Genomic DNA, 13639 nt, shown 5'->3' on the forward strand with positions numbered 1-13639 from the left:
TGTTGCTGTGTTAAAGCTTTACCAGGTTGGCACCTCATTGCCTGGGTTCTGCTCCTGGCATGGTCTCCTAGACTCCTTATTGAACCAGGGTTGGTCCCTGGCTTTTTGCTAATGATAAAGTGAGGAATATTCTGGGCCATGAGGTTACAGATTGTGGTTGAATACAATTCTATTCTTGCTGATGGCCCACTGCACTGCATCGATGCTCAGTTCTGAGCTGCTAGATCTGTTCTCAATCTGTCCCACTTAGCATGGTGGTAGTACCACACAATAGGATGGAGGGCATCCTCATTGTAAAGACAGCACTCTGTCTCCACAAGGTGGTCACTCCTACCAACACTTTTTTAGGGGGAGATGCATCTGTCGGTTGGTGAGGATGAGGTCAGATAGGTTGCTGCCTTGTGTTGTTTCTCTCACCATTTGCTACAGACCCAGTTTGGCAGCTATGTTCTTCAGGACTCAGCTTGCTTGGTCAGTAGTGGTTTTACCAATCCACTCTTGATGATGGACATTGAAGTTCCCCCACCCAGAGTAAGTTCTGGCTCTTGCTACTCTCAGTGCTTCTTTGAAGTGGTGTTCAACATGGAGAAGAAGTACTGATTCAGTAGCTGATGTAGGTGGTAATCAGCAGGAGGTTTATTTATTCATGTTTTACCTGATGCCATGAAATGTTATGGGGTCCAGAGTCAATGTTGAGGACTCCCAGGACCACTCCATCCCGACTGTATACCAATGTGTCACCATCTCTGGTGAATCTGAACTGCTGGTGGGACAAAATTGCATTCCTAATCAATTGAAAACGCTGTTGTCTCTGGAAGGAATAAAGAGTTAAATTGATGGACAGAAAATGTGTTTGGAAAGTCAGAAAGCATATTCTGAATATTGAACCTATAATTTGCAAGGAACAATTTTCTGACAAACGAATTGAACTTTTAATGTTTTATTTCTGACATTTCTGTTTTAATATTTTCAGTTTTTTTGTCTCACTTTGAGTTCTAAAACAATTGGAATAGATTGCGTTTTTCAATGTGTTAAGCCTGACTGGCTAATGCTTTTGCAATATAGCAGCCTGAGGAATTTCATACTCCACGGGAACACATTTTGCGATTTCTCCCCAGTTTTTTAATATTAGGAGAGTGTTCTTAGTGATGAGGAGGCCTTTCAGAGTGTCACTGTAGTAAGGGATATGATCCAGGTTGAAGTGCTACAGGATGATAGTGAGACAATGCAACTCTGATCACCATACAGTCTGTTACGTAATGCGAATGAATGGAGGAAGCAGCACTTCAAGAAGGTTGTCTTCACAATACAGACAGCGTTGTCAGTGATGGGGGGAAATCATTCTGTATCTTTAAGGGTTTTGTTTGCTATTTACTGGTTTTGTATGGGTGCTCACATACAAATAACACTGGCTTAAGTAAATATCAAGGCTGAGCAGAGAGAGTGGAGAGGGTGCAAATTAAATAAATGTATGACCAGATTTACTTTTACTCTTTCATGGGATGTGAACATCACTAGCAAGGCCAGCAGTTGTTGCCCATCCCTAGTTAAACTCAATTAAAATAATTTCATGAAAATGTTATTTCCTGAGCATATGATATTTTACAATCAGCACTCTCAAATTAAATCTGAGAGAATCCTCTAAAAAGGGAATAATTGATGATTTATCTGACTGAAGCTTAGCCTTTAAGTAAATTTAATCAGATTCTTCGATGGAAAATGTTAGATTAATGAAAGGTAATGACATGCTTTGCCTTTTGTAATATTATATAGAAACCTCAAGCCAGAGTGGCAAACAGCATCGAAATCTTTCAACATAGAGAGGATCATAATGTATTATTTCAGTGATGGATTGAACAATGGTGGTTGTAGTTGACTCAGTATTCATTGTGTATCATATGTACCATTTTTTATTTTAGGATGAATCATTTTGGAAAAAAATTAGCTGTAACTAAATTCATGTCACCTCAAAACCTTTACAAGTCTCCTGTTTCTCAGACCAAGGGTAATTTAATCTTATGAATTGATTCAACCAGCAGCATATGCCTATGTGTCGAGAATCCCTTCTATTCAATGATAGCTGCTTGGCAACAGATTTTGGCATTGCCACTTTGCTATTGAAAGCTTGAAAACTGCAAACATAATCCTGGAGATTGAAGGTTAACTTCCTCATGTATCAGAATACAAATGAAAGAGAGAGAATGTGTTGTGTGTGAGTGTGTCTATGTAAAAACAGGTCAATTAGCATCTGAAAGAGAAGGAAAGATGAATGTTTCTCCAATGAAACTTGAACAGTTTTGTTGAAAGTAGGTCCCAGCCAAAATGAGAACCCATCTTTCTCTTTCAGATGCAGACTGACTGTTGTGTATTTATCTTGTTTTCACTTCAGATTTCCAGTATAATTGATTTTATCTCACATATAGGCAGAAATTTTAACATTGGTAAGCAAGTGGGATAGGTGTAAGTGGATAAATGAAAAGCAAAATACTGCGGATGCTGGAAATCTGAAATAAAATAGAATGTGCCGGAAATACTCAACAGATCTGGCAGCATCTGTGGAGAGAGAAAAACAGAGTTAATGTTTCAGATCTGTGACCTTTCATCTGCAGTTCTGATGAAAGGTCACAGACCTGAAATGTTAACTCTGCTTCTCTCTCCACAGATGCTGCCAGACCTGCTGATTATTTCCAGAACTTTCAGTTTTTATTTTAGGTGTAAGAGGGGAGAGGTTAAATGAGCAAAAAAATGGAAGCGTGTCAGGAAACCAACTCCAATCTGCCAACTTTGGGTCATACTCCGCCAGGGCAAGAGGTAGACAGCCAACCTGCTCCCAGGAGGCAGGTTGGCATATGATGATACCACCTCGCACTCCCGTCACCCTTGTCCCAGTGCATCAGAATGTTAAAATTCTCCCCATAACCTCAGCTAGAATTCAAAGGACAAAATTTTTCCTTCTTAAACATGCAGTTCCTTGACCATCAATAGTTCTGTGATATCTAATACTATTGGTCAATTTTCGGCTGAAAATTATACCATGGGAGTGCATCACCTTTATTATGATTGTAGATAATGCTGCCTATCCTTTATTTATTCCCACATTACAACAGTGACTTTACTTCAAAAAGTACTTCATTGGCTACAAAGTACTTTGAGACATCTGGTGGTTGTGAAAAGTGCAATATAAACGCAAGTGTTCCTTTTCTTTCTTTTTTATCCTAACTGACTTGGGAAGGTGGTGGTAGGCTTCATTCATGAAAAACTGTGTAGTGATTGTACAATTTTGCAGTTTTCTAGGCCACTTAAGAATGCACTAAGAATTAGGTGTGCAATCTGGACTAGAGTTTTATGTAGGCCAGACCAGTAGGGGTGGCAATTTCTCTTCCTTGGAGAACATTGGTACACCAGTTGGGTATTTATGATAAAATGGCTGCCAGGATAAGATTTTTTTTGGCACTGGCTAACAAATTGGTAGATTTATGGAATTCATAACTTGCAGTGAAAGTGAAAAATGTGAACGAAAACTATGGTTTCCTACTGTAACCATGATGCTAACCATATCTCAGCCAAACTGTAGTGTTCAAATGTTTGATTGATCTAGGTTTGATTGTATTTGTCTGTCCACTGATCAGTGTTCACTGTGCTTGATTGCTTAAGCTTAGTTTGAAACTGAAACTAAAAGAGAGGCTGGAAGTTTCTGGTAAATATTAGTGTTCTGAAAGGCATTGTACTGAAATCTTGTAAGTGCTGAGATATTTTAAAGTACAGTAAATAAACATGTTGTTGATTTAGAAGTAGTGTCGTATCTGCATTGCTCTGAGATAAATCAGATCTATAAAATATCCAGCAAAACCAGTGAAAACATAACACTAACCCTGTGCTAAAATGTTCTCCACACAAATTCTCCAAGAGGGGTTACTCATAGTAGATATTCCCGACCCAGGTACATTGAAGCCAACTGTTGCGTCTCCACTATGATCTGCTGACTTCACACAGACCAGGGATTGAATCTGCAATCTTTGTGGTCTTTATGGCTCAGTGCCACATGACTTGGTGCATAAAAAACACTAAGGTATTTGGAAAGGCTCTTGAAAGATCATTTGTTACAATCATTTTTGTTTCAAATTTTCTAACTCTTTGCTTTCCCCTCTTCCTTTTAGCCATGTTCTATCCATGATATTCTTCCTGTTTGGGAAACCAGTACACACCAAAATATATTCAAGAGATTGCTGCTTCAGGCAATTGATGCTAACTTTTCCAGATGATCGTCTAAATTTATTTGATTTAAATGGTGCGGCCTGAGTTTACCACAATTTGTGCATCACCTTCCAGTTTCTGTCAGCAGCCGCTTTGCTCAGTCAGACACAGATGGAAATAAATTACTTTAATAAGTAGCCATTCAGGCCATCCTCAATAATAAGCAGGGGTAGACTTACTCTGTTAGAATGAGTCTCCTGTTAATTATTCGGCTGGGACTGAATGGGCTTTTATTAACATACCCAATTTTGAAGGCAGTCCTCATTACAGCGAGGGAACTCGACACTAAGTGCATATACATGACGGGAATTATGACTAAATATAGTTCCATGAAATAAGTAAAAGCGCTTTATGTATAATGGTCTTACAGCCATTAAAAAAACAAATATTTATTTATCGTGCTCCATAAACTGGGGCATAGTGGTGCAGTGGTTAGCACCGCAGCCTCACAGCTCCAGGGACCCGGGTTCAATTCTGGGTGCTGCCTGTGCAGAGTTTGCAAGTTCTCTCTGTGATCGCGTGGGTTTTCGCCGGGTGCTCCGGTTTCCTCCCACTGCCAAAGACTTGCAGGTGATAGGTAAATTGGCCATTGTAAATTGCCCCTAGTGTAGGTAGGTGGTAGGGAATATGGGATTACTGTAGGGTTAGTATAAATGGGTGGTTCTTGGTCGGCACAGACTCGGTGGGCCGAAGGGCCTGTTTCAGTGCTGTATCTCTAAATAAATAAAATAAAACAGTGTCTTTATCTTTGCTATGACATATTAGGTCTTGTTCCTTTCTAGCATCCTAACTACACACTAAACATTCCAACACCTTAGAAATGGAGGTCATACAGTTTATTATTTAGTGATGTGAAACAGCTATTACCCCAACAAATGGAATATCTCTGTGAGGAGCATGTGCGATTGTGTGCACAATAATTAAAGAATTTTGCCTGCAGCTTAATTCCTGACTTTTGAGACAATAGGGATAATTTTGCCTTTGGGTGCTAGTGTAAATGTGCGATATCAATTCAGCAGCCTGCTGAATCGATTTTTCCCCTTCGTCCCCGAAAAGTAAAATTACCCTAAATGTGTGCTCAGTTAAAACAAGAGGAGGAGGAGAAAGCCCTCTTGATGTCATTATATTTGAATTTGTTTCTAGGGTGATTAATCTTTAGGGTTGGGTAAGTGATGGGGAATGCGGAGAAAATAAGTCAGGTTAAAATTGTGACTAATGTAAAAAATTAAGCTGGGTTTACCACAACCTGCCCAGTTATTTTATGGAACAATTGAGAGATGAAAAATGTGGAATTACAATTGTTATGATATAATTCAAGTGCAAAATTACATGGAAGCACAAGTATTGAGAAAAGTTACAGGATGCAAGTTCTGCTGCCCCACGTGTATATTAAGTTGGTATTGCTGAGCCCATTCCACAGGATAGTGAGATAAATCAAATGTCTCTAATGATGGCTGGAATTTTACACCCCCCCCCCCCCCACAAAGAACGGGAAGGTGGGGTGGGGGGGGGGGGTGGTAGGGGTCGGGGGGGCATAAAATGGAGTGGGAGGCTCAGGGGTCTTTTCCCAACCCGCCTCCACCGCCACTTTATGTAGGGTGGCAGTGACGAAAAATGGCCCACCCACCCCAGGCCATTCAAGGCCCTTAAGTGGCCACTTAACGGCCACTTAAATACCTCCGCCCGCCGCCATGGGATTTTACCGGTGGACAGCGGGCGGCCCAGGCCTGAGAAAAGCCACCTGTTAAAAGCAGGAAGCTCTTTGACGGCTTGGGGGGGGTGGTGGCACCCTCATGATCGGGCACCCTGTGCCTGATGGGGGGCTGCCTCCACTGCCCCAACCACCCCCAAAACACCTCCCCAGTCAACCACCCTTGCCTCGCCGGGGCCCAACCGATCACCCCCGATGAGGCAACAAAAACTGACCTTATTTATTTATTTAATTTAGAGATACAGCACTGAAACAGGCCCTTTGGCCCACCGAGTCTGTGCTGACCAACAACCACCCATTTATACTAACCCTACAGTAATCCCATATTCCCTATCACCTCCCTACACTAGGGGCAATTTACAACGGCAATTTACCTATCAACCTGCAAGTCTTTGGCTGTGGGAGGAAACCGGAGCACCTGGCGAAAACCCACGCAGACACAGGGAGAACTTGCAAACTCCGCACAGGCAGTACCCAGAATCGAACCTGGGTCCCTGGAGCTGTGAGGCTGCAGTGCTAACCACTGCGCCGCCCCTATTTCGGGGTTCCCTGACATCATCTTCACGAAGCTGGGCTGCAGTCCCAGCAACTGCCACCACTCCCAGTGGCGCTGTTGGGACTTAGAGTTGCCGGCCTGTTGATTGGCTGGCAGCTCTATTAGGTGGGACTTCCTTCCTTAAGTGGGTGGAAGTGCCGCCTCAGAACAGGTAAAGGCTGGGGAACCACAAAATGCGGGTCGGATCCCCAGGCCAGGCGGAATTGGGTTCGCCACCGACTTTTCAGTGGGTGGACGGCTCCCGTCCGCCAAGGGTAAGTTCCCGGCCGAAGTCTTTGCTACACATAATTTGGTTGGTGTTCCTATACTCACACCTTACACATTCTGTGTCCTTTATGGCTGAGATCAGCCATGATCGTATTGAATGGCGGAGCAGGCTCGAGGGGCTGAATTGCCTACTCCTGCTCCTAGTTCTTATGTTCTTATATATGGCAGAACTATCAAATACTCGATTATCCTTTGTACTTGCCCAAATATATTAAAAGAAATAGTCATATCATTTCTAATTTATTATAGCAATAATAGTAATTCTTATGTTTTAACAGTTGTCCGAAACATCAAACGGCACAATATTGTCCTGAAGAGGGAGTTGGGCGAAGGAGCTTTTGGTAAAGTGTTTCTTGCTGAATGTCATAACCTCTACACAGAAGAAGACAAAACTTTGGTGGCAGTGAAGGTACAATACTATAGAATTGCAATTATTAATTTATGGCTTGGTCTGGAGCTCCTTGTGATAAATGCTTGTCTAGCTTTCAGCCTGTTATCTTTTAGGTTGGGCTGTGCAGGACTAATGCAATGTCAAAAGAGCACGATACATGATCTCACCCTTGGATTTAAAAATATGGTCTGGTTTCATATGGCAATGACAGTAGACCAGCTCGGCAAAACTGTTCATGGAAAATATAGGAATCTGATAACAGAGGGATGCAAATACAGTCGATTCCACTTAGAAGACAAATATTCACATAGAAAGTAGTCAGCTGAGTGGAAATTGAAAACCAGTCACACTTGCCCTCAGTGCATATTGTATGCATTCCAGCTTATTGTATGCCTTCTGTTGTACATTCCTGTTAAATTAATAATTTATTGTCCCGATTATGTTCATTGCTCATACGATAGTTGTATCTTACACAGTTTGCTATACTGAGGCACTTTCAACTTTACACCAACATAAAACATCTCATAATATTTCACTTGTGTTTGCATTGCTTTTACAGCATCTTCTTAGAAAGCATACTTTCTAATAATTGTGTGAAATCCTATGCATTGTATACTGGAACTTAAATACATTTCTGCAGCAAACTAAATTATTGATGTAACAGGAATGACCTGTGGTGTTCAATGTGGAGACAACGTGGTCTTTGAGGACTATTGCAGGATTGTCAGCAGTGTACCATCGGAACACAGAAAGGGGCTTTGTGGATTATACCATGCATCTTACATACAGTGGTTTATGATGTGTGGCTAGGAATCTGAGGTGCCACTGATGGAACAGTTTACCATTTTTTAAAAAACTTTTAAAAATAAAAATGCCACAGTGTGTGCTATAAAAATACATTGGCATAGTATTGAGTTACAGAAACAAACCAGATGTGGATAGGTTAAATACTTGTTCCTGACCTTTGTTGAATTATTTTGCAGTACATTGTAATCTGTAATGTCAATTTGGCTCAATTGTTAGCAATCTTGCCAGCGTCAGAAGGCTGTGCATTCAAGTTTCATGCCAGAACTTGAGCACAAGCTCTAGGCTGACACTTAGTACTGACAGAATGCTGCATTGTAAGGGGGGCTGTTCTTCAGATGAGACGTTAAACTGAGGTCCTGTCAGTCCATTCTGGTGGTTCAGGTAATTGCTAAACATCCCATTGCACTATCTGAAGTAAAGCAAATTGTTTTGGTCATCCTTGTTCCCTCAACCAATATTACTGGAAGCTGATTAACTGGTTATTCATCACATTGATGTTTAAGAAATCTTGCTATATGTAAGATGGTTGCTACATTTGTCTATATAACATTAACAATTTACTTCTAAGTAATTTGTTATTGATGAGATGTTTCTGAGAAATGTGCTAAGACAATATAAAAATGCTAGTCTGCCATTCATTCAATTCAACATTCACTGATGTGTATCCTTTATATAGGTCGTGGTTTTAATATTTAGAAATAACCTGTGCTTTAAGGATTAATTCTAGAACATAGAATATTCCGAAGTAATAGTCATCAGAGTAAAAGTTGCATTGTTTATTCACTATAAAATGTGATATATGTTGGACCCTAACACTAAGTTAATTATCATAATACTCCTCAGTAATGATGATATGTTTGATACCTCTGTCAAATATAATTGAGTTTATATACAATAACTAGTTTTCAGTTTCAACTGGCACATCAGCAGCATGTACCAACACAAGCCACTCTCATTTATCTCCTATTCATAAAATGTAGGGTACCCTTAGTAGATGGCTATGGGTAAATACTTGTACCTGTCCATCCTCACAGGTGGAAAATGGTACAGGGAACATGAGGACTTGTGGAGCTAGGTTGTCTACTTTGGGACGAGGGAATCACTGAGTTTTCCAGAACAAATTAACAAGCCGTATCATCTGTTGAGCACTCACAAGTGCCAAATTCTCAAAATGCATGTTTTTCATTTTGTTGCCTAATAGACAAAAAAAAAGCTGAAAAACACATACTTGAAAAACCTTTTGTTATTTCAAACAATACAGACCTTAAAAGAAGCCAGTGACAATGCACGCAAGGACTTCCATCGTGAAGCGGAGCTCTTGACCAACCTGCAGCATGAGCACATTGTGACATTCTATGGTGTGTGCGTGGAAGGTGACCCACTCATTATGGTATTTGAATACATGAAGCATGGAGATCTCAACAAATTTCTCAGGTTGGTTTAGAAAACTACAAGTTTCTATACTGTTACAGTGATGTTATCATTTTACTGCTGAAAAACTACTCCAAACAGGTATAGCAAAAGCAAATACACACAGATTCTGAAAATCTGAAATAAAAATGGAAAATACTGGAAATACTCAGCAGAGCTGACAGCATCTGTGAAGAAAGAAACAGAGTTAATGGTTGGAATTTTAACCTGACAAGATGGGTGGGTTTCCAAGCGGGTGGAAGGTTAAAAGAGCTGAAACTGCTGGCTTGTCGGGAAGCCAGCAGCAGCCCGCCATCTTCCACCTTTAACCTAAGCATGATCTGTAGTGCGCGGGAAACCCCTGTGGTACAGGTGGATCAGCTGTTTGCATATGTAAACTGCATATTATCTGCTTCTTTAGCGCTGAATTCTGAGATTAATGTGTATGGTTTCCCAGGCTTCCAGGAAAATCAAGGTGAGGGGATAGTGGGAGCTGAGGGGCCTGAATAATTGACAGGCAAGAAATGCTTTAAAATACTGGTATCTTGCACCTGCTACCTTGCCTAAGTGAAAGGCTTTTGCTCAGAGGACTTGTTCTGAGAGTGTGCTTTCACTGCTTTGTAGGTGATTCCAAGACCTTGGAGGTTATTTCAACTACCTTAGAGTTTTTTGCCTTTGAGCTACACTTCACATGCATCAACCTTCAGATCAACATGGGAGCTGCTTATGCACCTTGGACCTCAGATGAGGAACAAGAGGAGCAGCAGGAGCAGCACCAGCATCAGCAGCAACACCATCACCATCAGCAGCAGGAGCAGCCTTCTCCTTCTCCCAGGGGAGGTGGTGGCATAGTGATAATGTCATGGACTAGTAATCCAGCAGCCAGGCAATGCTCTGGGGACATGGGTTGAAATCCCACCACAGCATGTGGGCTTCATCACAACAGGTGGTCTTCACCACAGCCTTTAATTTCTTTGCCTCTGGTTCCTTCCAGGGATCTGCTGATGATATTTGTAGAATCTCACAATCTGCTGCCACAAGTGTATCTCACAGATGACTGATGCCATGTTTACCATAGCCGGCACTATGTACACTTTGGAACTGATGAGGTCAGTCAGAATGAGCAGGTGCTCTGCTTTGCCACTCTGAGTAGCTCCCACACGTCCAGGGACTTATTGACAGAACACACGTGGCAATTAAGTCAGCCCCAGATCACCCGGGAATCCTCATCAACTGAAAGGGCTTCCACTCCATCAATGTTCAGCTTGTCTGCAACCACCAAAAGATCATTATGTATATCTGTGCATGATTCCCAGGGAGTGGCCATGATGCATTCAACCTGTGCCAGTCAAGTCTTCCTGAAATATTCACACCTTGAAGCAGAGTTAGCGGAGGCTCCCTGGAGACATTCTGAAGATATGACTGACGACACCTGAAAGAAACCCAAACACTGTTGCTCAGGAAAGGTACAACTAAAGGTACATTAAAACCAGAGTTGTAATTGAGCAAGCAATCAAGATGATGAAGATGCGATTCAGGTGCCTGGACCGATCCAGAGGTACTCTTCATAAGAAATAGGAGGTGGAGTAGGCCATTTGGCCTTTCAAGCCTTCTCCACCATTCAATAAGATCATGGCTGATCTTCTACCTCAACTCCATCTTCCTGCATTATCCCTCTACCCCTTAATTCACTTATTACACAAAAATCTATTGACCTCTGTCAGTATACACCAGCCAGGGTTTCCAAAATGATAGTGTCATGCTGTACATTGCACAACATTGTGCAGCAGTGAGGAGCTCCAGGAGGAGGATGGTGATGAGTGCTCTGCCTCTTTGGAGGAGCAACTAGAGAAGTAGGAGGAGCATGATGTGGCGAGGGCAGCAGTAACCACACACACATCTGTCAGGGATGCCCAGAACAGCCTGATTCAGACACACTTCACTTAAACTGAGTGAGTGCAGCTATTTGGCACACTAATTCTGAACACATGGTGCTCCTCCAGTCTCCAGCACGAAGCAATCCCTTAATCAATAATACATCCCTCTCACAGATACCCATTGCTCATCTTTAATTCTTGTCATACCATTCTTCACAAGGAAAAAGGCCTCTTGGCAGAAGGCAAGCCAAAATGGGCAAGATGGGAAAATGGAATGGTGAAATAAATTTTATAGAGCATAAACATGAAAAAGAAATGTAACAATGCAAACACCCACGTAAATATCCTTGTGCGCTACAAATATTTTATTTTCCTTTTTCTACGTGGGGCAACCCCTGTGGCTTCAGCACAGCTGGAGGCAGGCTGCTTGATCCTCTGCTTTGACTGCTCAGATGCTCTTGGCAGATGCCATTTGGGTTTAGGAGGCTGGGAAGGCCCTGCCAAAAACTGCTGCACATGCACCTGTGCAGGGACAGATTCGAATCTCGGGACAGGCTACAGCGTGTGGGGTTTTGACTAAGGAAGGAGCATGAGGTCATGAGTGGAACAGAGTCTCCACTTCCATGTTCCCTTTCTCCATCTTCCCTTTCCTGGCCCAACTGCACTTCCCTGCTAACCAAGAGCTGGAGAGTGCTTTGCTGTACTTCATTAAGGCGCTGAATGGTCAAGGTAAGGTTTGCCATGATCTTGCTTAAGGTGACAGTCTGAGTGTGCAGGCCATTGGTGAGGACCTGCATCTGATGCTCTGTGCAGGTGGCCACTCTTTCGATGGCTGTAGGCATCAGTTCCAATGCCTGAGGCATCGTAGCACTCATGCTAGAGGCAAACTCCTCCATCCCTCTGCAATCACGTGCAGTGCAGCTTGAAAGGTTGACAGCACCTCACACATCTTCAGCTGCTTCATCAATGACCTTCCTTCAATCATAAGGTCAGAAGTGGGGATGTTCGCTGATGATTGCACAATGTTCAGCACCATTCGTGACTCCTCAGATACTGAAGCAGTCCGTGTAAAAATGCAGCAAGACTTGGACAATATCCAGGCTTGGGCTGATAAGTGGCAAGTAACATTCGCGCCACACAAGTGCCAGGCAATGACCATCTCCAACAAGAGAGAATCTAACCATCTCCCCTTGACATTCAATGGCATTACCATCACTGAATCTCCCACTATCAACATCCTAGGGGCTACCATTGACCAGAAACTGAACTGGAGTAGCCATATAAATACCGTGGCTACAAGAGCAGCTCAGAGGCTAGGAATTCTGCAGCGCGTAACTCACCTCCTGACTCCCCAAAGCCTATCCACCATCTACAAGGCACAAGTCAGGAGTGTGATGGAATGCTCTTCACTTGCCTGGATGGGTGCAGCTTCAACAACACTCAAGAAGCTCAACACCATCCAGGACAAAGCAGCCCGCTTGATTGGCACCCCATCAACAAACATTCACTCCCTCTACCACCGACGCTCAGTGGGAGCAGTGTGTACCATCTACATGATGCACTGTAGCAACGGACCAAGGCTCCTTAGACAGCACCTTGCAAACCCATGACCTCTACCACCTAGAAGTACAAGGGCAGCAAATGCATGGGAACACCACCACCAGCAAGTTCCCGTCCAAGTCACACACCATCCTGACTTGGAACAATGTCGCCGTTCCTTCACTGTCGCTGGGTCAAAATCTGGAACTCCCTTCCTAACAGCAGTGTGAGTGTACCTACCCCACATGGACTGCAGCGGTTCAAGAAGGCGGCTCACCACCACCTTCTCAAGGGCAATTAAGGATGGACAATAAATGCTGGCCTGGCCAGCGATGTCCACATCCCATGAATGAATTTAAAAAAATATTTTCTGCTGTTGGTCCAGGATGGTCCTATTGATGGAGGAACCCTGAGACTCAGCAACTGCATCCAGCTGAGCAGAGCTTTGAGGGCCCTATGCCCTCTGACAGGGACTCTCCACTGCTGTGCCTGACTCCACCACCTGCACCTGCTCACTAGTAGTATGTAATTCACTATGTGACAACATGGTTACCTGTCTTGGAGGTTCCAATGAGGTCTGCATATCTGAGCTGGTGGAGGGGTGTGACAGTGCTTCCTCAGAGTGAGTGACCTCCTATGAGGAGTCTTTGTTCTCCTTCCACGCCACCTCTGAAGGATGCTTGAAGTACCTGTGGGAGAAGAAAGGCATTAGAATTGACAAGGTGAGAGGGTTCTAAGTCATCATTATGCTCATTATCATTTTTAATTCCATGGTAATATCACGTCAACATGAGGGAGTGTTGTATGCCATGAGAGCAACATAGCCC

The 13639-nt window shown here is 42.9% G+C and overlaps 1 protein-coding gene across 1 annotated transcript in view; it reads left to right on the plus strand.

Annotated features, from left to right (window-relative positions):
- Window positions 1-13639, plus strand: part of ntrk2a (neurotrophic tyrosine kinase, receptor, type 2a) — a 280149-nt gene that overhangs the window by 188534 nt on the left and 77976 nt on the right. The window contains exons 13-14 of the mRNA XM_068030046.1: window positions 7067-7197; window positions 9248-9420. Of these exons, the coding sequence (XP_067886147.1) occupies window positions 7067-7197; window positions 9248-9420 (304 nt within the window). The remainder of the gene's footprint in view (window positions 1-7066; window positions 7198-9247; window positions 9421-13639) is intronic.

Source organism: Heterodontus francisci, chromosome 4 (genome assembly GCF_036365525.1).
Source record: "Heterodontus francisci isolate sHetFra1 chromosome 4, sHetFra1.hap1, whole genome shotgun sequence".
Lineage (NCBI taxonomy): Eukaryota > Metazoa > Chordata > Chondrichthyes > Heterodontiformes > Heterodontidae > Heterodontus > Heterodontus francisci.